Genomic DNA, 27,116 nt, shown 5'->3' with positions numbered 1-27,116 from the left:
TACATGAATACTACATCTTTTATTCATTTGACTTTTCAGCTTCAATAGGCAACTTCTTTAGAATCCAGGTTTTAAGTTCTTCTATTTCATTTCTGTTTAACTCATGATTGAGGTTTGGAAAAGTATGAAGAGAAGTTGATACTCCCAGTGACTTTAACATCTTGTTCGTTTCTTCACCCCAAGAATACAGAACTAGGTCATCAGCAGTTCCATGACACTGAAATAATTCTGGAAGAACACTTTCATTTCTTTTCAAAGCCTAGATGGAGAAGAAACACTGTGTAACACATCGCCATACATTTTCAAAGAATATTTACAATTACATGCTGACAATTTACATAACACTTCAATTTACTAATCTGCCTATTAGTGCAGATATTGTACTGTCTCTATAAAAGCAAACTAAGAAATGTTGCAGGAAAAAAAACCTGCATTTCAAGTTCCACTGGTAAGTCTTAACTAATGATAAGGCTTAAATTTAAGACTATGTCCCTTTCCAAACAAGAGAAAGGAAATAAATTCATGGCAGCAGATGGAGCCAATGAGCATTGTAATTCATTATAAATTTTCAAAGAGCAATTACACCTTACATGGACTCTAAGAACTACTGACAACTTTCAAAGCATTTAGTTTGTTAATTCTCTTTCTGCATTGATTTAGTCTGAAAAAAAGTAGTTGTACTGTCTGTTCAAAAAGCAACTAAACATTATGTAAGGACAGTTTTAAAGCCTTATTTCTCTAACGCTCTTCTTACCTGTTTAAAGGAAATGTAAGTTTAGAATGTTAATCTAATATCTCAGATGCAGAAACATGCTATATTTGATTTTAATTATCACGCTTTTCTTTAAGCCAAGCAACATTACTGTAAAAACTTTTCACACTCACCTCATATACAGCAGAATCTTTATTGAGAAAACTAGACAGTGCAAAGACTCCTGCCAGATCTTGATGAAACCTATATGCTAAATGCATTGCCATTCCACCTCCCATAGAAAAGCCTCCTATGATGGAACAAAACAAACAAATACAGGATTTTACTATACATTTGTAATCCACTTTGATTGTTTTTATCTTCAGACCTTTTATGCACAATGCAACAGAAAACTATATTGTTATTTTGTTACTTAAACATCTTAAATTGAAAGTTGATTCAATTCAGAAGTTGGACAGCTAAAGAGCCACAACAGGTTCATCACTAGGTAAGAAAAAACAAACCAAAACACTCTGACTTTAGAAGCTGTTTGCATATGCCCTATTTCAGATACTTGAACATTATGTATATATATTCGTATATGAATAAAACAAAATCCTATGAACAAAATTCTCCTGTTTTTAAGGTTAATACAATTTAAGCATAAAAGACCTGTTTTGCTGTTGTATATAACCAATAAACACTCACATTAAGCTACTCAGAGTTCGAAGCTTTTTGTTGTTGTTACTCTTAAAATAGACAACAAATAGGGAAAAAAACAGTGAGGTAGCCCACCTCAGTTCATAGAATCATTTATGTTGTAAGGGACCTCAAAGATTCAACACCCCTACCAATCAACAGGGGCAACTGAGTTCTAACAAGATCTCTGATCTAACAGCCTTCTGTTAAGTACCTATCTTAAACTGCACTACTTTCTTATGCAAGAATTCCTCAGGGATGATTTTTACATGACAAATACTCATTAGTAAAGAAGTCCAGACCACTGCATTACTTCACAAAGGCGTAGTAGGTAAGGTACTACACTGACTGCATCCAGATAACGACTAGCATGAAGAATGATTGGCTGGCTAAAACATCTCTAGCACACAGATAACTGGCAGAAAGGTTGTGACAGCAGCCATGCTCAGAGCAGCACAAGTACAAGTGTACTAATGAAACCATTAGTTTATACCAAGCTGTTAACTAGTGTTAATTAGTAGCAAAATTCTGTATCCAAATGTTAATTAGTAGCAAAATTCTGTATCCAGACCTTTTAATGCAAAAGACCTGGAGATACAGCTTGAAGGAAAAATAAAAGTAGACAAAACATGCACCCATTTTAGCTTAGTCTTCTGAAGTGATCAAATGGAGATGTGAAAATGAACAAAGCTCTTCTGTAAGGACTATGCGAGCCCTCTGTTTTGAGTTTGTTCTGTTGTACACTTAAGTTTCATATTCATACCGGTTGCTGTACAAAACTTAAACTGTTTAAACTAAAGGTTGATTTCAAGGGTAATGTTAAAAGTAATATGCCTAAGTACTCTGTGGCAGTTCAGAAACACAGGTAGTTGAAGGATGCATGAGTAAGTAAATCCAAAACACAAACTTCACACAGTTCACATCATCTGAAGTTCTGAAGAAACTTTTCCTCACAAAAATACTGAAAACATCACTGCAAGCTTTTCACCTGCATCATCATTCCCCACCAGACAAGTTCTTTCATATGTATGAGGATTCAACAATGAAAAAGATCATGTTGCAAAAGACTCATAGAATAACCCCCAAAATTTCAACCCCACTAACCCCACATTCACAGAGAGAAAAATAAAGCCTGTGGAAGTACCTACAAATACAGCAAGTTACACAGCTATCACATAAACAACATCGTGTATGGAGCTGAGTTTTTCTGTATTCTCTTCTGTGAAACCTCATCATTTCCTCCCTTTTCTTTTGATCAGTCTGAATGACATTATTATATCAGTCCTCTGCAAGACGAACTTTTATATTATAATAGTTTACAAAAAAGTGCAGATATGCTTTGTCCACACAGAAAATAAAGCCTGCTTTGAATGTTTTTGAATACAAAAAAGTTTGCATTGAAAACTCATTACTAGTTTGTAAATGATTTAATCTAAAATTTTGTACTGAGTTAGTCACAGTCTGGCAACCCTATCAGCAATTACTCACTAGCAGTCTTTGACAATGCAGTCACCTTCTGTTTAGAAGAATATTAGGTAATGGTTCTTTCATGTGGCTCATACTACTATAAGAAAAATGTAATGCAAAGGACAGCTAGCTCTTTGAAATTGGTTTTCCAGAAGAAAACCTGAATTTTATCACTTAACACCACAATAATCTGTAAAGACACACCACGTAGTAAATACTTTGAAACAATTTGAATAAGCATTTGCCGTTGGAAGCAAACCTCAACTACAAGAAGCATGATACTGTAAATGTAAATTCGACAAAAAAAGGTATGAAACTACTACAGGAATTCAGGTTTCAGATTAAGGAAAAATATTACAAGATATTACAAGGAATAATGTATGAAGTGACAGAACACACGCAACACAGAGAAGTACAAGATGCTTATATACACTTATCATCTCAGTATAACCAATACCTAGATTCTACAGCATTGTTAAGAAGATTGTCATGAATTAATCAAGACAAAAAAATCACACTGCAGCATTTTACCTTAGATAGGCAAGACCTTCTCTTGAGATGAATGTATATGCCAGAACAGAAAGGCTGTGAACAAAGTTCAGATTTTACTAACATGTTTTTACAGAAAACCTGTGTTCATTTTCTATTTTTTTCACTTCATATCTATTTTTTAAAGAGATGTGCAATCAATAACTAAAAAATTAAGCGACCCAGGAGCATTGTTTCTTAGTATTATGTTGCCTGCTATACAAAAGAGGTTTAGGCACAGGCTAAGTAAGCATAAGCACATATAAAACAGGCTCAATTCAGTAGAGCAGGTTCCTCTAACAAAGAAACTTCACTCAAACGTGCATTTATGACCTCAAATCTGCTTCTGTGTAGTCTGGTTTCTAGGTAAGACCTACCCCTGCAATGAAAATAAAGCTGCTTGTAATTTGCTTTGTTAATTAAGAAAAATTTTTTGCTAATCACAAAAGATCTGTTGAAATCAAGGGGATTTCACACTTCCAAATTAAAGAGTGTGAATCAGAAGGAAACTCCCAAGGTCTACTTTATTAATAACAAAACATTCTTGACTGGAATAACATGTAGCAGTACTAAGAAAATACCCCAACCATATGGTGATATAACACTAAAGAGAGAATGAATTGCTTGTACGTAATTTATTCATGCTTGAAAAAACCAAACTTAGATCACTACTGCCACTTTTCAGTGATAAAACCATTTTAGAGTTTATAAGTAGCCTAAAGAACATTCTAAAGGTAAAGGTCTTTGTATAAAGCCTTGAGCACACTTGTGCTATGGATACTGACTTCTATTAATTTTCTCATTATTTCTATCAGTTTGAAATAATAATGCGGTTTGTGACGGTGCTTTAATATTATGTTCAGGAAACCAAATATTTATCTACTGTCACACTTCATTTTTATTCATTTCTTTGTATTAAGTAAAACAACATTTGAGTTTGTATCCAAGAAAGTGAATAAACATTATCTCGCACAAAGGTTTATTTTGCTCCCTCCCTCTCAAGCATTCTGTGTACAGGAGAGAACGTTAACTGTCTTCTCTGTGCTGCACTTAGTACCTGCAATGATTCATTCCTGAATTCAGGAAGCTTTTCACATTTTCCTAGGGGAATGAAAACTTAAACAGTTTCAATACTGTTGATTCCTTATTGATTTATAAATCTGACAGTAAAATCATAAAAATGGTTTGAACTGACAGAGACCTTTACCATCTAGTTCCAACTTTCTGCCCATAACATCAAATTCCACATGGCCCCATCCAACCTGGCCTTGAACACTTTCAGGGTTGGGACATCCATAGCTTCTCTGGGCAACCTGGTCCAGTGCCCCACCACCTTTACAATAAAGAATATTTTACTAATACCTAATCTAAATCTACTCTTTTAAAGTCATTATTCCTTGTATTGCCTAAAGAGACTCTGATAGAGCCTCTCCCCATCTTTCTTGTAAACCTATAGGATTATATGGAATTACAGACTAGTTTGGATTGGAAAGCACCTTGAAGTCCATCTGGTTCCAACCTCTTGAGTTTGTGATTTTCCAAGAGCCTCTTGTTTACCCATACAGGCTTCCTGGACTTTCTGACTTCATCTTTCTTAGGATTCAACACTCCAGAGTCTAGAGGAGATGACCCTTGAACAGCAAACCAGTTTTCTTGCACCCCTCCTCTCTCCAGGGCTTTATCACAAGGGACTTGACCTGAAAAAGCCAAATTATGCTCTCAAGTCCAGGACTGCAAGCTCGTTGTGAGCCTCTTCATTGCCCAAAGTATCTTGAACTTCACTAATTCACGGCCACTGAAGCTGTCCCTGAGCTTCACATTCCCCACAAGTCACACTTCAGCAAGACAAGGTCCAGCACAGCATCTCTCCTCTTTTGTTCCCCTATTATTCGGAGAAGGAAGCCTTAATCATTTTGTTACATGTACTGATTATGGAGATTTACAAAACAGTGAACCAGGTCATTTTTAAGTCTTTCCCATTATGATTATTAAAAAGTGATTAAAGCTGTTTTTTCCCCAGTAAAAATCACAGTGGCAGGAAACAATTTTAATTATTAATCACATTTTTACATCAATTCTGACATGCACATGGTGTGCAGATCTGCTATTTGTGGAGACAAAGCACGAACTCCTCTCTCATGAGTTACTGTTGCAGAATTAGAAACTAGTTCATTATAGCACAGCATAGGAAAAGTGGCTAAGCACAGACTTTTAACACAAGGATACAGATTTGGATGTAGGAGTGGGTTTTGAAGTGCTTATTTTAACTATTAGAGAAACAAAAGAAGAAATATTGTTTATTTTTCATCTACCCTGTATTTCTTCAGATTTGTCAGCACAGCTTTGGTAACAAAGTGGCAAGAGATGAATGTCACAGCATCTGTACCAGCACTGTGAAACAGAGACAATTACCCTCCTGTTCTGTTGGGCTACACCAGCAGCTGGCAATTGCCTTTGCTCATTCTGTTATCATCACAATATATTACACGCTCTTGCCTAGCTTTCGTTTTGTTTTCATAGCATTTTTCATTCTCCATTTCTCCTTTTTGAAATTTCAACTTACAGTTGCTTTAATCAGTTTATTATCATGAATTTTCCTAAAGCTACATTTCAGTTTACTTTCTGCTCTCCCTAAGGACTTTCTGTGATTTACCTTCTATTAACGGTAACAGCAAATCCTTGTTCTACACATCAACTGCAAAGAAGCTGACTTTCTGTTCTGACCTTCCTTTTTCCATATATGAATGCAAGTATTATATGCATTTAACAGTGCTCATATATGAATATCAGAGAAGAGTACAAATATACCAGTGAAACAGCAAATTCCCTTCTCCACAAAAGTCCCAGAACACTGCTCCTGTGTAAGTGCTTTAACATGTACTTCATCTCAAGTGAATTTCCTCGTATCATCCTTTTTCTCCTTTATTTTTGGAACTTCACTAACCATTAAACTTACAAACTAGCAGGACTGAAATGAATGGCTTAACCCCTAACAACATTTCTGTTCTGTTTGTTACTCACTGTCTTTACAAGAACAAAGACAAATTCCCTTGACTGGCTCAGCCACTTCCTGTACTCTGGAATAAATTTGCTATTCAACTTTCCCACTATAAAAATACCAGCATATTTGAATGTGTATTTAAGTGACACAAGTTTTACAGTCTTCTTGTAAAAAGTATACAGCAGTTTCTGAAGCATCACCTTAGTTAAACAATAATCTCATTGTGTATTTTCAACTGAAGTACGTGGTAGAATAGAACATAAGCAGTCAACGTTCAGAACTAGAAGAAAAGTAAAAGCCATGAAGTCTCAAATGAGTTTTCATTCAGATGCTACCCTACCAGAGCTAAGGATCTGGCCACACCTCAAATGTGTTCATGGTTGTTTCTGATGATGACAATATAGCACTCCCACCACACCTAGCTGTATTTTTTACACTCAGCTCAGTCTGGTAACACTGAGGTTGATTTCTGAAATACCTTTATCTGTAGACCTCATAGCCCATGTGTTATGGTGCCTAGCTTAGAGACATGTACCTCTTCTCCCTCCTCCTGGCTATAACCAGCAGTAATGGGAAAGATGCATGATGACAGAAGATACTCCAAAATCATCTTTTCTCCAACCAAGAAAAGCTTTAATTTGCTTTACAAGAGGAGCAGAAGAGGAGTACCTTTGAGGCCAAATTAGAACGAAAGAAGGGAAGAAAATTAGGTGAAAGAGCACTAGGGAAAAAAGATCATTAAACACGCATCAAGAAAAATGAATTTAGAAAACTTGCTTTCCAACTCCTGCCATTTATCTCTCAGCTTTGCTTGCTACTCCCATCTATACATTTTTATTACCTCATGCCTTTGCTTCTTCCATGCAACCTGGTATATACTTGCAAACTCATCTGGAATGCTAATCCTTCTCTCCTTTCAACTCTCTCCTTAAAAAAAATGGAACATTCATTTTGTTTCACTGCAGAAAGTACTATCTATGACTCAAATACCAAACCTCTGGCAAATATATACTGTGCTGCTTGCAGTAAAAATACTTATCTTCTGTAAAACAGAGGACCTTAAGAAGAATTATAAATGAGATGGCATGAACGCAGTCTACTAGGAAAGGCTTACACTAGGGAAAGGTTTAAAACAGAAAAACCAGGAGAGTGATTCTAGGTTGATGTGGGAAAGTTGTAATTCGAGATCTTTTAGTTAAAAAAAAAAAAAAAAAAAAAAAAAAAAAAAAGACAGAAAAGCAATGGTAAGGATTTGCTTAAGTAGCACTGAATCTGCACTGACATATGAAGATGGATTAGAGAACTTGACCTTGTTAAGCCTTTCTCTTCTATGACCCCATAGGCACAGATGTGAAGTAAGTGCATGTCAACGTGCACTCTGTGGCACATCTCAAAGTAGTTCACACTGTGTTTTAATGAATTATTGTTGATATTTTATCTTCTCATATTTACAGAATCTTCTCTCTGGGATGTCAAAGCAAAGGTTTTTCCTCCCCGTCCTATTCTCACACACACTGAGAAATGGAAATGCTAATATTTACAAGAGGCACAGAACTTTCATGTTATTTCCACCATGGTTCAGTAGCTGTGTAAGAAGTCTAGCAATAAACAAAAGTGGTTGTGTGTCTTGTTATTGTTACAGTACAAGGGGTCAGGAATCATGTGTGTGTGTTTTGGCACACAGTCAAATCTACAGGACTGTTATTGGAAGTTTATTTTCACTGGCTGCTTACACAAGTGACTACAGGTGGCAGAGCCCCACTGTGCTTGGATCAGCATTTCTGTACTACACAAAAAGTGACCTGTAAAGTAGGGAAGAAGTACTCAGTCAAGAACAATAGAGAACAAAAAGATGGGCTTTCACTGAAACAGCTGACTAAAGTGAACCCTAGTCACGTGCAGCATAAGGAAAAGTGTCTATTTCTATCAAGCTTCAGCATATTCATGAGTAAGACTGCTTAAATACTTGGCATTTTCCACATAAGTCATTTTATAGTACACCATCACTCTGGAAAGTGATGTGTGTTGCTTTGGAAGTTGAAAAACACACACAAAAAAAGACCCACCATCACCTGAAAATTAACTCTGTTTTAAGTAGAAAATGAAATGATTGTCCCACATTTTAAAATGCTATTTACTTAATTAATGATGAATTTGGAGATAATACAGAATGATCACAACCAGCTTTTAAGAAGGGGTACCAATTAAGAGTCAGAATTTGACTAATTCTTATCACGTTCTTATCTCCAATGTCAAACAACTTTTGAGGTCATTTGCAAGAAGTGCTTCAGCCAGGAGAACCAGAAAAGTAACTCAAAAGGGCTGTTTACCTAGAGTCTTCAATTATCAAATTCAAGGAATGATCACTATATCTAAATATATTATAAATATATATTCTAAATATAATTATTTAGAATAAGGAATATTTCAAAGTCTTCCTTCTTTCTCCTTATGAAGTCAGAGGAATAAAATCCTCAATAAGTTTACCTCTTTTAAAAGACTTCTGCACTGACACAAAAGCAATGCAGACTATCAGGAAAAGAACGGGTAGATGAGCTATGTACCACTGCATGCTGGTTGATTTTAATAACAATTTATTCACCTCCAGTGAATTAAGCAATTTAGTTGTTTTCTTTAGAAGTAAATACACAGTGTGTTTTATTGACATAGCATACTCTGACTTCATCCTTAGTTTCAGGGTTCAGCTCTACTGGCAGCTGCTTTTGGATTTCAGAGCTAACCGTGCTACCCAAAGTAACAGCATAGGATGTCATTTCTCTCAGAACATACGATCTTGTTGTACCCACAGTCTTCAGCCTGGTGGAAAGTTTGATTGCTCCAGAAGGAGAATCATCCCCTAGAACACCTGATGATGGGCTGCTCATTTCCACCATTTGAGTATCTTCCCCCTTCCTGCTTGCCTAACACCTAGCTTGCAATCATCTAACAATATCTGACACTCATCCTCAGCCTGTAATTTCTAGTCCACCATTCTATATAAAACCATAACCTTCAATCTTGCTATCCTCCTCATAGTTATTTCGTTTTCTTTCCACTCATTAAAACACCCACTTATTGCAAAATATAAAGTCCCAAAACCCAGTTTTCCACAAACCTTTAATATGTATCTCATTCTCTGTAACTCTCCTCCCTGCTCATGCAACTGTTCTTGGCTTCTGTGATGTACCTGAAAAGAACCCCTGCTGCTCTTCAGACTGTTGTCAATCCTCCAGCCCTTTCTCATATATTTAAGATCTTCCTATTACAGGCTTTATAGATCTGTACAGATGAATTGAATATATCCTCATAATTGACCAGTGGTGTCACACTCTTTTGATGAAAAGTTATAAAGCTACCAAGTGCCTTTGCAGGAGTTCTGCTTTTCTGTAAGAAACAGTGCCAGAATATGTTAAACTATTTCAAGAAGGCCTATCTAAAACTACCAAGTATGTTCCATTACAGACTCTCACTGATATTAAAGTCAACTTTTATTCATAGAATCCTCACAAGATCTCTTGAGCTTCAGTCTCCATTGCATTCCATTCTCATTAACCATTACAACCTGCACAGAGAGAAGGCACAAAGTTCTTGTGGAAGATCACAAAGTCTTGCACAGCCATGTGTGACAACTCTTTTTCCACTAGTTAATTTTTCTTATATATTTATACAGGCTCCTCACCTCTGTACTCTGACTGGAACTGATTCAGGGCTGCCTTATTTCGTTTGTTACATGAAAATTAGATTCACTAGGATGAAGCACGTGTTACAAACAAACAGCAACTTTCTTGAGAAGCCTGAAGCCAAAGTTCTTCAGAGTGAGGAAAACATTAACTTTTTTTTATTTATTTTGCAGACGAGGAATGCAAGTTCACAGAGAGAGACTTCCAAATACATGCTGAAGGAATTGGTGCACATCTACTTTACACTGTTTAAAACTTGTTGAAAGGAAAAAAAAAAAACCAAAAACTTATACTGCAGTGTGCTACTGACTTTGAGGGCTACAGAGTAAGGAGAAAAACCTAGTAGCAAACTGGATCTGTAAACAGAACATCTTCCAGCTCACTCTGTGAAAAAGCACCTGCACTTCTTCAGCTGTTTCCAAGCCAGCAGGTATAACACAGGAAAGAGAGATCAAAGACTGTGCTGAAAGCCATCCAAAACAATGCATTCTGCAGCCAGGGCAATAAGCCAGAAAGGGAAAGTAAACAGAGGCCTTCAAAGAGTAACATTGGGCTGGACCAAGAAAACATGTAGGCTGAAGGGCAGTGGCTTCACCACGCAGGAGCTTGATGGCATGATTCACTTGGCCATAAATTTTAAAGTTCCCACATTAGGAGTTTTTTCCCCAACCTAAAATAGTCTGTGGTATAGGGATGGGACAAGGAGCCAAGGACTCTTGAATTCTCACTCTCTCTCTCATGTAGGCTAGTCCTTTGGCCTCAACTTGTGCCTTGATATCCCACTCCCTATTTCACAGAACTACTGTGAAAGCAACTGGAAATCTGTGGAAATGAAGAGTGACAGGAGATAGACATATGAATGAAATATGACAACTAGCACATAATTTGTTGTCAAGAATAAACCTTTAGCAATGTATAACATTCTATTTGTTTCCCTGTGCATTAACTTAAATCAGAATCTTTAAAGCAGCATGGAAAAGTCCATGACAATTTATATGCTACCTCTGCACTCTCCAAAATACGAGCATCTCTGGCAAAGCATGCCAAAAGTACATCTTTTCACTCACTAAAATGGCTAGAAGCAAAAGGCTGTATTTTCCATTGCTTCCAGTAGAGCACTGCTCACTATGCTTTAAATTGTGATTACAAACGATCATTTCAAATTAAAATAGTTATATATTGCATTTCTGAGGATGCTGCTTGCAGTTAGCCACATTCACCATGTGATATAGGTTTAAATAATGACTGAATGTTCTTGAGGATTGGCTGCTGAAGGAGTTACTTGGCCATAGCAACATAGGCTCATTGGCTTTTAGAGTGAATTAATTTCCAAGTAAATGATCTCTACGATCTCAACAGTTAGAAGCATTAAAATAAACACATCAAAAATTAAGTCTTACCTATTAGTATCCTGCCCTTTGTGATGCCATTTTTCATCTCATCATTGATCAAATCTGTAAGTTCTTGGCACATAGCGTCAATACTCTCAATGTGTTCTGGGCAGTCATTAGAAATTTTATATCTGTCAAACCACACAGTGGAAGTGGCTCCCTTCATAGGTGTGTAAGGCCTGTAACAGTGGAAGGAAAGGAAATAAATGATTATTTAAGCATAAGATCAAAAGCTGTCAATATAATCAGTAAATAAAAGTAATAGTTAAATAAAAGTATTTTGTTATTTGTCCAGCAAAGGAAAGAAGAAATATCTTTCAGCTCTAATTCTCTTCACCCCCAATCACTTCGCATTTTCTTGCATTTAAAAGACTGTTTTTCAAGAGTGAAGAAGGCATTTGGCTGCTGTGTAAAACGAACTGACTGAAACTTTTAATGTCAAGGTTGATCAGTTCAGCTAAACATTAATCCTAACCCTGTCAAGAGGTTCTTAATCCCAAAGCCACAATTGAAATCCTACAGGGAATAGAATGAACTTAAGTAACTGCTCAACAAGGTAACTTTGAAGGAACTAGTGTTATATGATTCAGTTGCCTCATTTTTGTTGAAATTAACAGGACATGCATATGTCATAAGACAGTACTTGAGCCTTCAAGTACTTCTAAGACATTTCATTATTTCTTTCTTCTTAAATAAACAGCCATCTTCACCTTGCTAAGGTAGGTTACTCAGAAGTAATTGAAAGAAGTGCCATGTGCTTACTGGTTGGTGCACAGACAAATTAAAGGCACAGCAATCTTTTTTTTTTTTTTCTCCACCCTCATACGGTGTTATCAGATTAATATTTTTAAGTACTGTCTAAACCTCACAATCATGAAAGCTCCAATCGAAAGCAGCCTTTTCTTTGTTTTTAAATAAAGAAGATAAATAGAAATCTGAAATCCCAAGAAAGGTGACCTAACTGCCTTGCAATGGTTTCACAATTTAATACCAAAAATCTTGCTTTGAGATCTATGCTTCAGCTCAAAACCAAGCCCCCTAAAATCCTTAATTGCAATGTCTAATCAGGAGCACATACTTCATTTTTACTTAAGCTTAGGTGAGCTCAGATCAGATTACAATCACTGCCTACAAACAGACAGCTTTTGATAAATCTGTCTGGATGAGAACCCACTGAAAAGCTAATGCTGACTTCTGCGCTCTTCATGTTTTCAGTACTAAGATTAAACAAAAACACAACTACCCTAAAATGAGAAAGGCACTAATTCAATTACTCTCAATGAAACAACAAATTCTGCCTTTATTAATACCAGAGAGGTTTCATACATTTCATGTGACAACGTCTACCTCTAAACCACAAATACTGCCACTAGATGAAGTATGCAAAAAGCTGAATATTACCTGCATTACTCAGTTATACAAGTAAAATATGAAACCACAGATTTTCTTCCACCAGGTGCTATGAACATGAAGTACGTAAGATCCATGACTTAAAAGCTGATAAGCCAAATATAAAGAAATACAATAAAGAGCAGGCAGGTACACACAGACTGCTCTGTTTCACCTACTTGAGCACAGCTTCTGTGCTTCTGTTCTGTTCTGTTCTGTGGAGAACAAAACAATCCACCAATACTCAAGATGGTCAACTTCAGTTGAGTGTGTTTAGTCTGTCCTTCATTTGCTTAATTCAAAACTAACCATGTACTTAACAACCAGAACTAATATATGCATATGTTTAAATTAGCCCTTACTTGGCCTTCAAAAATGTGTAACCACTAAATTTAAGGAAATACAGTAGAGATATTTCATACACCCAACAAGCTGAAGATAAATGAAAAAATGTTCTTTTAATTCCCTAACATTAGGGCTGTATCCAGGACCCTTCCTTCATGAATTCTTTGATGCCAAGAAACAAGATTACAAAATTGTTAATTTGCTTATCAGTTTATAAGATTATCCACTCCAGTCAGAAACACCAATATCAGTGAAACCAATGGATTCTCCGGAAGTCTATTGGACAAAGTGCTGTACAGACTGAGCACCTAAACAGAATTTAATTCAATGCTTTAACTTCTCACTTTTACACCAGTCCTGGTAAACATGCTTAGCAGTCAGAGATAGAATATTTTATTTTCTAGTAAAACCAGAGTAACGTGCATACGTGAGAAAGAATGTGTAAGGTTATAGCATTAGTACAGGAGGTCAATCAAGGACTTCCATGTAATGAAGATGTGTTGCATTTCATGGAAAAAATGTATTACAAAAAAATTAAAACACATTTCTGCTTAACTGAAAGACTAAATTTAGAGTCAGTACTAAACCCATGATGCAATTGTAATACTTGATCAGAAGTCAAAACTCATGACTTTGCAAGTTCTTCACACTTTCGGATGAAAGACTAATGGGCCTTAATCCCAAGGTAAGGAGCCCCCAAGCAAACAGATGAGATTCTTTCAGCTGTCTCAAAAGCATCCATGCAACCACTCTTGATTTCTCAGAAATACATTGAGAATAACTTTTACATAAAGTTGAGAAGTGAGGTTCTTTTAATGGTTCACCCAACTGGCACATCTGTTTTAGTCATTCACCTTGTTCTTTATATAAATCTCTTTATTAGCTGGCACACTACAACTCAGACATTACCACGGTAAACAAATATGCTTGGCACAGAACCATCTGAACAGCTCCAAGAATACAGCATAAAATTTTTTCATACAATTAAACCACAAAAGAAAATTCCTATGTTACATGGACACAAGAGATTGGACCAAAATACACAAAAGCAAAGAAAGAGAGACTGGAGTGAAATCTTCATCTATTAAGCTCAGTATGGTCAGTTAAGGACAGTGTCAAATTGAATGGTCTAAGTTTGCATTTTTTGCTTTCCTAAGCTCAAACTGAACTTGTACAGTATTATTCCTAACGCATTTTTCTGTACCTCACTTCTCTTATTATTTTTGAATGGTAGTAAAAACAACTCCGTGTCCCTAAAACACAAGCTTTGGAGATTCTGAATAAAAATACACAGCCCAGCCCACAATACAAAGCTTGTTTGTTCTGGTATTTTTTTTTTAAAGGGTGTGTTTTTGCTTTGCTTGTTAAGCCTCTGGAGCATAAAAAAAAAACAAAAAACAAAAAAAAAAAAAACAAAAAAAAAAAAGAAAAAAAACCCAGCAGATTCAAAACCATATCAGAAAACAGGAACCAAGAAACATCCTTCCAGATATATCCAACTTTCAAACATATATCCATTTGAAACAGCTTCCTACAAGTCAAACCAACTCTGTAGCAAAGAGATTGGATGGTAGAGAGACATGGCTAATAGCATTCAAGAAACTGCAAGAACTCTCAGGAAAAGAATCTTTAAAGTGCTTCCTCACATCATTCTAGATATTTTTTCTTAGTACTTGACGGGTTGTCTTTTTTAAGGGTATGTACTGATGCGTAACTCATGCACATGCTTCTTGAAGATAGCATAGGAAACCACAGTTCAGGAATATTCTACACACCTACCATCTGAATGTCTCAAATGAACAATTTGTGCTTTAGTACCTCTAACTGCCATCCTCTTAATCTTTTAAGCATGTACTCTAATACAGAGGTAATCTTTGCTGTTGCAAAATTCCAAAATAATTCCAATCAATCATGTTTTCACAAACTGAAGACAGATGTGCATCTGCTAATGTGGGTTACATACTAACAAGGAAAGTAGAATGAAAGTAGACAGCAATGCCTCCATCTTTTTCCAGCTTTCTGAAGCATGGATTACACATTCTATACCTTAATCCCATAAAGATTTGTGCTAATAGCTCGAAGTGATCTTAAGTCAACACAGGAGCAGAGAGGAAGCAAACACTGGCGCACAAAGTTCAAATTCAGATCTAAAAATCATGCAAAGTTGTCTCCAAAATGATACTAGCATATCAATTCAAATAAAAGAACACGTGTTTTGATTGTTAACCTGTAAACCACTGTCCATCAAACGTTAAGTTACAAGACATAAAAGGATAAAACAAGACAACTAGCTACTTCCAATAAGAAGTGCAGAGTAGCAGACAAGCACACTGATAATCAATAATCATATTTCATTAAATCCTCCTCTTGAGTCACAGTTTTATCACTGTCTTCACATTCATCACTCAGATTCCTCTGCTAATAGTCACATGAAATACAGGCCACTGGTGATGTATTGAAGAAAAAATAATAAAAAAAAAGCCTTAAGTTCCAGACAGAAGTTCTGGAGGTATGAGACAGAATTAAGAATCTACAGCAAAGTTAAGCTATAAGATTCAAAGAAAGATACTCAGAAAATTTTGAAATCCATATTTTTGCTTCCTTCCCAAGTTTACCTCCTGTCCAGCTAGGAAGCACTGAGTCACATAAGACACTGTAAAGTTGCCTTTTGGAAGTCTATCCTTTCAAGGAAATCTACAGAGCACAGTGCCAGATTATCCAAGATGTAGAAGCAAGTCTCGACTCTGCTAAAACTGCTTTCATTGAAAAACAAAACTAAACAAAACATTCAATCTTACTCCCTAATCCCAAATTCTGTTTGCATAATCTCACTGGTGACATTAATAAACAACAGAACACCCGGTTATTAAGTCTGCTTTTTAATCTCACTGTCAACCTGAAGCTGAAAGTGAATTTGGAGAAAAAAAAAAAAAAAAAAAAAAAAAAAAAAAAAAAACAGAAGGTAGAGGGCAGAGAATCCACACACTCAAACCAGAAGCATTATTCAGAGATCTGATCCAAGTTACATCTTATGCTAAATCTGAGGTTCAACACAGCTTAACAATGAAGCTTTACAGTATGGTAATAGCATGAAATGTGCCAGAAATTCAAACAGCTTCAACAAGTACACAAAAAAAGAGTAATCTCCACAAGGAGTAATTCCATCTGTTCAACAGAACATCCTGTGCCTCCTCACTCAACCACATCAGTGTAAACGCAAATGCTTTCAAAACAGTTGTTCTAAATCTCTGCTGCCTGAAATTGTAACAACTGAGCAAATACATAACAGTTACCTGAAGAAACAATGTTTTGATGATTTTCCTTACTCGTAACAAATGTTTCCCGTTCAAAACAGAGGAAGCTTCAAATGCAACCTACATAAAACTCAAACTCAGCAGGTCAGGCAGATTATTTATTTATTAATTGTTTTGCCTTTTTGCTTTGGGGGGAGAGGGGAAAGGATGCCATTTGTGGGGATTTGTTAAAAAAAAAAATAATAATAATTAGAAAAACAGCAATAACACTGTGGATGAGTAGACTGTAAATGACCATTCCCACCCCATGGGAAAACATTACATATATGCATATCCATGTTTTCCTCACTTAGCAGAAAGTGAGAAATAAAAGGAAGACGCAAAGCTTCTCACAATATGCTTTCATCATTATCAAGCAGAATAGGTCAATTTCTGCTTAGAATGAAAGAACTACCCCATGATACCAACCAAAACCTTTCACTTGTCCCTTAAAATTCTGATTCTAAAAAAACGTTGTGTTACATTTATGAATGAGGTTAGGTCTCACAAAAGCGAGGGATTAATAACACTTGCTTGAGCCAAGCATAGTATGATAGGCACCACGCACGCTCCCTTACACAGCTCTGCCAATCCATCTCAAGTCTGACCTGCAGTACCCCTGCTGCTTTTCCAATCCTAGGCCTCTCGCTAGCAGAGACTGCCAATGGTGCTGAACGGTGCCAAACTGTCTGGTGGTTTTGCAGTATAGCCAAATGGGGACTACGAGGAGATGAAACTCATTTCCACCCGTGAGCAGAGATGCAAACCTAGGTGAAAGGATGGCGACCAGTGCGCATAACGCTGAGCAGCTCACAGCAGCCACAAACTTAGCGACAACAAAAATTAGAATAGTGAAAAAATAGACAAACTCTGCAAAGAATTGTTGGCCTCAGAAAGGTATGTTGAGTGAATGTCAAAAAAGATCCACAAAATAGTCTGAGCGGTATTTATAGTTTACTTTCTGAATTGCAAAAGAAGACTGTCAGAATGGAATGCTAGACAATGCAAAGAATCTTTGACCTAGATTTTTTAAGGGAATTAAAGAAGGTAAGTTATACTTATTAAAACAAGCAGAGCCTAAATGGTTTTAACTTTACCACGTTAGCTTCTGCAATGCCAATTTAAACTATCACTTTCTATTATAAAAAAAAGTTTAAATTGGGTAGCATTCAGTTCTGATTTAGAAACTCAATAGAAACCTAATTTTTAAGTCACAGCCATAGCAGATGAAACAGTATTTAAAGCTGTAGTCATCCTGACCCAAATAAAAAAAGGAAAAAAGGAAAGACTTTCCCTTAAATCTATTACTGTAGACGTGGCTTTAGGGATTGCATCAGCTACAAGGGCTACAGTTTGAGATCCCACATTTTAATTAGAAGTCATATATCAGCATTACACGGGAGAAGAAATACAATTCTCTTGTCTTCAGCAAGTTATATCTATGTACGCTAGCACTGTCTTGAAAGAAAGCTAAAGCTGAAAGAAAAACAAATTAAACACATCTATGGATTTTTTAATATCCCAGTTGCCTATGTGACAGAAAGCAAGAACTCTGGAAGTGTAAGTTTGTAAAGCAAGTCACTAGAACAAAATCTTCATGTACCACATTCAGGCACTTCCAAACATTATGCACTTCCAGCTACCACTGCTCTCACTGAGATTTCAAATCCCTGTATTTAGCCATTTTTTAATTTAAGTACACTCTTAACCATAGAGATTGTTTGTAACTGTAATTTGCTGTTAGAACACCTAAGTATCTTCTAAGTAATTTCTGTTACTTCCAGTCAGGAAACAAGTCAACTGGAGAAACTTCAAAACACTCCAAAGTAATAGGGAAAGTGCAAAAATGCTGCACACACTTTATCTGTTTGGGGGACACATGGAGGATCATCCTCTAGACAGACCCTGAACATTGCAAAATGATTAAAGAAAAGTAAGCCTTTAAAAAGGCTAAAGTATTTTACAGAGACCTTCAGAGGTACAAAACAATTTTTATAAAACATAGTTCAGAAATGTTCTGTTGCTTTTACCCACACAGACAAAGAATTCTAACTAGTGCTTGCTGGACTCGAAGCTAATCAAACAAAAAACACATTTTAGAATTCTTCTAGCTTACATGTTGGGCTGGTTTTCCAAAATAATTTTTAAGTGTCCTGACTCTTGAATCAAAACACGTCTGATGCTATAGTAATAAAGGAACCATATGTGCACCAGTGCTCAGGATAAATTCTAAATAACGTTTAGAAAACAAAACCTATCTAAGCTCTCCCAAAGAACATAAGATTTAATGCCTTATTGAGAATTTTGAGCTCTGCTGCTGTTCAGAACTCTATGTGAGAGTTGAAGAGCCAAATCTAAAGAGTTACCTATCAACAGAATTATATCAGTCAAAATTTTGAAATGAAAATTTTTGAAATGCAGTTTACCCTGTGAAAGCCTCTAGCATTGCAGTTCTGTTATCTTTCCTTTTACTGGCATAACTGCTTTAAGAATGTTCAGTGTGTACGTGGTAAGCCATGCTGGCAAAGATAGGAGTTTATTATAGACTATGAACTACATTCACATTAGCGATCTTGCCAGAAGAGCCTGTTAGCCAAGAAATCCTGGTATGGTCTTGCCTACCTTGAAGCTTTTCTTTGATTTCATCATTAATGTAAAAACCTGCTCACAAACCTTTCTGCTCTGCTTTCTAAAACTGACAATGCAGTGGACAACATTGTACCATCTAGAGATATTCTTTCACTCATCACTGCAGCTTTTCATCAGCATCTGTTTCCAGATACTCAGAAGCTGGATCAGAACCATATTCCATACTTGCACATATGCAACTGCCCACCTGCAGGTATCATTATCAGGGACACTGAATTCCCATGCTGGTGCTTGAAACATTTGGCAGTTACCAGAAGATGCATACACATAAACATAAGTATATACACATGCATACATACGTATGTACATACACAAAATCATAGCACATTCAAGTGCCTAATGCAGATTTCTCATTTGCTACTTAAATTTGGATGATCTAGACCTTGTTTTCATTTTCTGTGGATAGCAGGATAATGTTTAGATGCTGTAAACTAAGGGATATAGTTTAGTGGGCAAATATTGGTGGTAGGTGGAGAGTCAGACTGGATGATCTGGGAGGTCTTTTCCAACCCTGATGATTCTATGATTCCAAGGAGAGGAATCATTGTAAATATATTTAAAAGCATAACGTGTTTGAGCTTGAATACCAAAATAACACTGAAGGGGTCTGCAAAGTCTTCTGTTATTTCTGTTTCAACCAGTAACACTTACCTTCACTTTTCATAGTTGCAAAGAGTGGTAAACATTATTGTACTTAATGATCTCTGTTTTATTTCACTGAATCATCTAATGGTGTTTATCAGCAATGGAAGGGTTTACATTAATATTCCGAAGCATAATTCACATTGGCAAAGAGAAGTAGTGTGGGTATTTTTAATTCTTTCAATACAAAACTTCTCATAATTTTGATAAGAAACACTTAACTGAATCATGCATGGTCCGTAGCTACTCTAGAAATGACTAAAAACACTCTTTGCTTTAAAAATCTTTGACATCTTCCTCCCAATCTCTTCATAAAAGCAAAGAAATCCAAAGTCTTAGAATAAAAACAATGAAAGCCCGCATTATTGTCATTCATTTAGCCTTGATCTTGATTATTAATTTATACATGGCTTATATCTGTAGTTATCCAAAAAGCCCCCAAAGTAAATGAAAAATGTATCCCAGAAGGGCAATGGGATGGAAAAGATAAGCACCAGCCTCACAGATATGGTCTGAAGTGCTCTGGCTACATCCAACACTTGACATTTCATACGGTAGCAAAGCTTCAACATTTCTCTAGTACTTGCTCTTGACAGGGAAGAAACAGAGCGCATCACTATGTTTGATCTGACGCTGAAAATTCCGTCACTTTAGTCCGTCATTAATGAAGTAATGATCACATTATTTACAGGCACTCATGTTCAATGCCTACTAACCCAAAAGACACTGCTTTAAAGGCTTTCATGGGCTTGATTTTTCTGTAACGGTGAGCATATTCACACCGCAATCTCTCAATTGCTTTTCCTGCTTAAGTGGATCAAGGTCAAGGAAAGGTTTTTTACATATTAGTGATGCCAGACAAGATCTGTTATTGTACTTGTTAATCTGCTCCAAGAATACTTTTTTTTCTGACTTTCAGAACCTTCTACCTTGAAAGTTCATATCACAATATCACAATTTCTTTCCCTCAGCATTCAGCCACACACTGGCACAGAGGTAAAGGTAAAGAGCCTTTAGGCCCATTACCTTTAAAGAAAACATTACCTTTAAAGAAAATGTTTTTTAAAAGTTATGAAAAATGAAGCACCTTTGAAATAAGACCATATCTTTAAATAGTTTCATACAGGCATAGGTGACCAACTTCTGCCCTTTATTTTGATCTCAACTTTCAAAATCACAGGGGTAAATATTTTTATCTCTTTGTTGCATACCACTGAATACACAAGTATCACTTAACAACAAGATCTTACCTACAGTGAACACTGAACACAGTTCTTTTTGACAGTTGTGTCAGAGGCAAAATTAAGGAAAAGTATAAACTTTAAATACCCAGTCCTTCCTCCAGGAGTTGCAGATTTTTTACATCCTATTGGTCGCAAAGACCATCTACCAAGAACTGAAGCCCAGCATTAGATACAACAAAGAATTTTAGTGTTTAAATTAATACAGGTAGAACAGAGACACAGAATACAGCTCTATGATTCAATTACAGCACACAGTGGAGTATCTTCTACTGACGTCAAGGAGGTTGAAAGACTAAAGGACAATACCTGAATGTGAATTGGAAATTGTGATGTACATGAGATCTTAATCCTTCAGCACTGCAGATGCAGTGCAGCAATGCACTGTTCAGCTCTGATTTTGCCAAAAGGCATAAACATTAAGGACACATTACAGCAATCTGCACATAATTCGCAGTAGTGGATCAGAATAATTTACTTGTACTGTTAAATATACTAAGCAATACCTGGCAGGAGCTGTTGGGTAAATCACTTTTATATGCTGGAAAACCATGTCTTGATTCAAAATTTGTTTTATCCATGTTCTTACTCCTTGGCCAGTATCACCTGTAACACACAGAAGAGTACAGTACAAATTACTATGTATTGTTTTCCTTCTAAATGCACGACGTCAAATGTATTTATATTAGATTGAGCTAATTTCTTAACCACAAAGTTAATTCTCCAAACTCCTACAGAAAATAACCTTTAATAACATCAATCACCTTTAAACTGAAGATGAACTCAAATACTCCTAGACACAGACTCCTCAGGAAGCTCCACAGCATAAGTTCAATAAATACTTTACTACATCCAGCAGCTGAATACCTCCTAATCAGGCACAGGGCCTGACATCTTATTTGAAACTTACTTGCTGATAGCAAAAAAAAAAAAAAAAAAGAATACCAGTGGATATTTCAAAAGTGAGTTAGAAAACTTGCTGTAGTGAAGTGTGACTTTCTCTTTTAAAGGGAACAGCATTTTACACTAAACCACTTCAAAACATAGTCAATCAATAATGAGAATCTTCACATTTTATTATGCTAATGTTATACATAGTCTTTAAGGAAACTGTCAGTCAAACACCCCCAACTTTCTGTAAATGTGTTCGAGTTTTAATTCAAATATCTGTCAGGCTCCTCAAAACCATTAATCCATTAATGGTCTATTTGAACACTGGCTGAGCTCTACTGTATGGTTTACTATTAACTATCCAAACCTAGCTTATAGCCAAAGTCCCTACAAATAGAAGGGCTACGAACAGATATACAGAATGAATTCAAATGCAGCACGTGTTCCTTTCAAGCAAATACTCTTTCTAGTCCTCATCTTTGCTGTATCAGTAGCTTCAAATATAACCTGTCACCTGCCTCAGATTGCATGCACACAGAGGTCTCTAGTAAAGACTGAGTAACCCAGCTCAAAGAATATGGTTTCTAGGAGACTGTAACAATCTGTAGTAATTTCCAACCTAAAAATTCAGCCAGGATTCAGCAACCTGGAATCTCACTTCTGCCACTCATGCCATATTATTTCATTCTTGGCTTAAGTCAAAGATTCCTTCATATTCTCATCTCAGATCACTAATCTGAATTAAGAGCCTTCTCTATTGCTGTATTTCAGACTGGTTAGGTTGACTTTAAAACTTGCTTTATTCCATATAGTGACCAAGCCACAAGATAAACTGTCCCAATCCACACTTTCTGTCCTTTTACATGAGTTCTTCAGAACAATGACACATGAATATAGCAACTTACTGGTACACTACTTATAATTCCCCAATAGACAAGGTTTTTATCTTGCTTTACCATTCACAGAAAATTTAGAGACTTCACTGTATTTAAAGCCAGTGCATTTTAAAATTAACAATAGAAAACAAGAACGATCCAAATCCAGCTTTTTGTTTTTCTGTTGAGCACATAGCAAAACCATGAAGTTCTGAGCTAAATATCCCAAGTGGCGAACAAACAACAGGGTCCCAAAACCAACACATTATTGTGCTATTTTAAAAGTCAAAGTTATGTCTTCAACTCGATGCTTCAGAACACTTCAGTTACTTAGCACTTTCCTTACATGAGTTGTGAGGTTTTTGCTAATATGAGTAGAAGCACCTACAGTTCTTGAAGCTGGTTTGCCAATGTAAGGTAGATGCAAAACTCATTAATATTGACAATGGCTTACTGTATACTAAGAGCTCTCCTGGTCCAAATGCTATGCAACCTGCAAGTACTTCTGCGCAGGGGTGAAAAATTTTGATTCGCTAAGAACAGAAAGGAGGAGAGGTAGAGAAAACCACAGTGACACCAAATAAAACACAACAGCATTCCAAAATGTTTCTCTTTAAAGATATTCTTAGATTTCAGCACTGTTTATCCTTCTGACCAAAGAGGCAAACTGTCAACTAAGAGGCAGTCAGCTCTGTTTCCAAAAGTGAAATAAACTGATGGCTGCAATACTGTCTTTCTTCCCCTCTTGAAGTAAAACAAATTGTTTTCCTTTAAAATATATCTTTCATTTTCAGATTTTCTTTTAGTATTTGTTATATAAAGTTGTAAACTTAAGTTGATCAAATGTACAATAATTTAAAGTTTGATTTACAACCATTTGCTTTCTTTGCTGTTTGCAACCAAACAGATCCCCCATTTGAAATTGGATGTATAATACCTGAAATTTTCTAGCTTTTTTTTTTTTTTCCTCATACCATTTTGTATTTACATTCTCCACTAGTCATATTTTGGCTGCAGCAAGTATTATTAACAAAATGGATTCGTGCCATTCAACTGCCACTTCCCATCACAAGCGCTGTATAGAAGGTACCAATTCAGTTTTATACATCAGCCCACAGCAATGGCACTGTGGCTACTTCTGTTTTAAATTCTATCCTGTGGAATTGCTAAACAAAACCAAATAAAAGCACCCTCATACTTACCCCTTGCAAACCTTATGACTGAAATCATATTAAAAATGAAAAATTGTGGAGTGCTTTGACCACATGTGGAACCAACTTCTAACCATAATCTTCCCTTCCTCCTCCAACATGAGAGGAAATTATTTCCTTGAGCATTAAAACATTAGCGTTAACAAGAGGGCTGAACACACCTTACCAACTCTCTTTCATTTTTTTGTTTTTAAACTTCCAGGATTTTAGAAAAATGTAATTAAACTATTTAAAAAAAAAAAAAAAAAAAACCAACACCACAAACAAGCATCTATATCACCTAAAAAACCAAAGCCTACAGTAAGACTGAAGGAGTTAAGCATGTCATCATGTGAAAATTACTCAGCAGAACAGAGTGCAAGTCCTTGATGTAATAAAGACCTATGATCTTTATGACCTTTTTTTTTTTTTTTTAAGAAAAAAAAAAAAAAAAAGTTTACGTGGACTTTGTGGCTGTTACTTATATTAACCTTTGGAATGAACTCTCTCCTCTTGCCCTTGGACCACTTGCTGAAGGCCTTCTGTAATGGCCAGAATGCCCACTTGCACAGGCTGGAATCTTCCCAGCAGGTGCCTTACACAGCCTATTAACACACTTCTAAAAGAATTATAGAATCATTCGTGTTGGAAGGGACCCTTAAGGCCATCTAGTCCAAACCCCCATAATTAACAGGGACACTTACAGCTTGATCAGGGTGCTCAGAGACCCATCCAGTCTGACACTGGACGTCTTCAGGGACAAGGCATCCACCTCTGCACTGTTTTATTCTCTTACCGTCCTGACTGTTAAAAGCTTGTTCCTTATATCCAATCTCTTTTAGTTTCCAAAATCCATTTCCTCTCATCCTGTTATAACAGACCCTACTAAAGAGTCTATCCCTTTCTTTCTTACAGGCCCCCTTTAGATACTGAAAGGCTGCTCTCAGGTCTCCTGGAGCCTTCTCTTCTCCAGGCTGAACAGACCCAGCCTTCTCAGCCTGTCCTTGTAGGGGAGGTATCCCACACCTGGGATCATTTTTGTGGCTTTTCCTTGGACATGCTCCAACAGGTCCATGTCTCTCCTATACTGAGAACTGCACACCTGGACCAAGTACACCAGGTGAGGTCCCACCAGGTTGGCTCTCTGGGCTGCAAAGGGCACGTTGCTGGCTCATGCCCAGCCTGCCATCCACCGGTACCATCAGGTCCTTTCCTGCAGAGAAAGGTACCGGTACTCTGCCAGTCTGATCCCAGAAACTCCAAGAAACATTTTAATTAGGAAAATCATCCTTCACAGGTAGCTACTCTCAGAAATAACAGAGTATCAAACTAACGGGAGCACAGCTTACAGGCAAAGTGAGCCGAGCAGGTATAGGACAGAACCACACACCGCAAGTGACCCAGACAAATGGGAAATTTGGAAAGCTCATACACGAAGCCCACCCCCACCCGGGGTAAGCCCCACGCTGGCTCCAGGAACGGGAAGGAGAAGCTGAAGCCGCGAGGCATGAGGCACCCGAAGCCGGATTTCCTCCCTCTTAGCCCCGCCGTGCCTGGCAGCTGCCCCGCCGGAGACGGCCGCCACGCTCCCAGCAGAGCCCCGCTGCAGAGGGCGGCTCTCCCCGCCCTTCCCAACAGGCAGCGAAACCCTGCCCCGCGCCCCGGCCCTGAGCAGCCTGAGCACCTGAGCCGTGCAGGAAGATGAGGGAGGCGGTGTGCCGGCCAGCGGGGGACACCACGCTCCTCCGCAGCGCCGCCATGCCCGTCACTGCCCGCCCTCGCCCTGCCCACGGCGCACCCATCGCGCCGGCGCAGGGCCGGCCTCGGGCGAGCTGGGCTGCGCTCGTCTATCCAGCGCAGAGAGAAACTGCGGCACGGCTAGGGTGTTGTTTTTTTGCTGTTCGTGTCCCCCTGCGTGTATTTCTTCATCTTCTCAAATAGCTCTGTCAGTTTTAAAATGAGGTTTCCATAGGCGGTGTAAACCTTCCTTGTATTTTTTTTTGTTTGTTTTTCCGTAGAGCAAGTAAAACTCTCACCACGCTGTTCTGATTAGAGCTGACTCTGAAGTCCTCACTTTTAATTCCATACTCCAGTGCTGCAGTCTATTTATAGAAAATAGTATATCTGCACAGACCAGACCCTATATTTAGAAATGCCATATGGTGGACAAATGAGGGATCAAAAAGCAAGAGGATTGGGGGCTGTCCCTTTTATGTAGCCATAGACATTTTGAAAGGTGATTAAGCTTCAGCCTCACCAGGTGCATTTTTTAAAGAGTAAAGGCCCACTGGCAAATGAGCAGAAGGCAAGCAGGTGGCATGGGACTCTTTGATGGCTCTTTTGCACTTTCAGAAAGTGAGGGGCCTGGAAGGGCCAGCGTGAAACATACCCAGAAGAAATTATCTGACCTTAATTACTTTCTGAATATAGTGGCCCTGGGTAGAATGTATTGAGTTGCTATATAGCATTAAAGAGTAGGAATTTTCACTTTTATATTAACTTTTAAGAAACATCTTAACACACACTTTCATCGAAGCCATAAGGTTTATTTCTAGCAATGTGTAGATTAACCGTCTGCCTCAGTGCTTTGAGGTCTGCAGTACTGGAATAAGGATGACCAAGCATAAGTTCCATTATTGCTATTTCACTAGCCAGGTGCAGTGTGATCCAGGGGGTGAGCAGCAAGTTTACAGATTAGCTTTGCAGTTCATCATGAAGTATTTTGGCAAGCTTTAAGGGCACACCTGTTAGTCCTTAAAAATGTAATGAAACCTTAGCCTCTTGAGGTAGCATGTTATTACCTTAAGAATGGCCTGTGGGTTAAGTAGATGAAGCATTGGTGTGTGTGTAATATGAAGAGCGTGCTGTGCTTGTATTTCTGTTCAAATTACTGTCCTGACTACTATTTTCCTATATATCTATGTTATGAAAGCTGATTAAACCTGAAGTGACAAAAAACATGTTATGATACCCCTTCAAAATGTGTGCAGCTGTCTTTTAAATGTACCTAGAAGAATTCTGCAGCTGGTTTGTAAAGTAAATAGAGAAAAAAAATAAAATCTGATATTTGTGGAAAATGAGAACATTACATGGTGTGAAGGGATGAAAGATCCAACATTTTCTACTATCCCATTTGTCCAACTC

The 27,116-nt window shown here is 37.3% G+C and overlaps 1 protein-coding gene across 3 annotated transcripts; it reads right to left on the bottom strand.

Annotated features, from left to right (window-relative positions):
• LYPLAL1 (lysophospholipase like 1) lies at positions 1 to 25,748 on the bottom strand. 3 transcript variants are annotated; one of them, XM_042822246.1, is made up of 6 exons: positions 25,322 to 25,417; positions 23,237 to 23,315; positions 21,523 to 21,622; positions 11,467 to 11,636; positions 886 to 1,001; positions 1 to 259 (listed from the first exon to the last, which is right to left on the bottom strand). In XM_042822246.1, exons 1-6 carry the CDS (start codon positions 25,400 to 25,402, stop codon positions 20 to 22), a joined length of 786 nt encoding a protein of 261 aa, XP_042678180.1. In that variant the 5' UTR covers positions 25,403 to 25,417; the 3' UTR covers positions 1 to 19. The 3 variants fall into 3 exon arrangements, with proteins under 3 accessions (XP_042678180.1, XP_042678171.1, XP_042678190.1); XM_042822237.1 differs by lacking the exon at positions 25,322 to 25,417 and adding an exon at positions 24,677 to 24,853; XM_042822256.1 differs by lacking the exons at positions 23,237 to 23,315; positions 25,322 to 25,417 and adding an exon at positions 25,657 to 25,748.
• Between the last annotated feature and the right edge of the window lie 1,368 nt (positions 25,749 to 27,116).

The sequence above is a fragment of the Centrocercus urophasianus genome, unplaced genomic scaffold (genome assembly GCF_019232065.1).
Source record: "Centrocercus urophasianus isolate 14NV4802_14NV808 unplaced genomic scaffold, USGS_Curo_1.0 seq_10, whole genome shotgun sequence".
NCBI lineage: Eukaryota > Metazoa > Chordata > Aves > Galliformes > Phasianidae > Centrocercus > Centrocercus urophasianus.
This window is presented reverse-complemented; position numbering and strand designations above follow the sequence as displayed.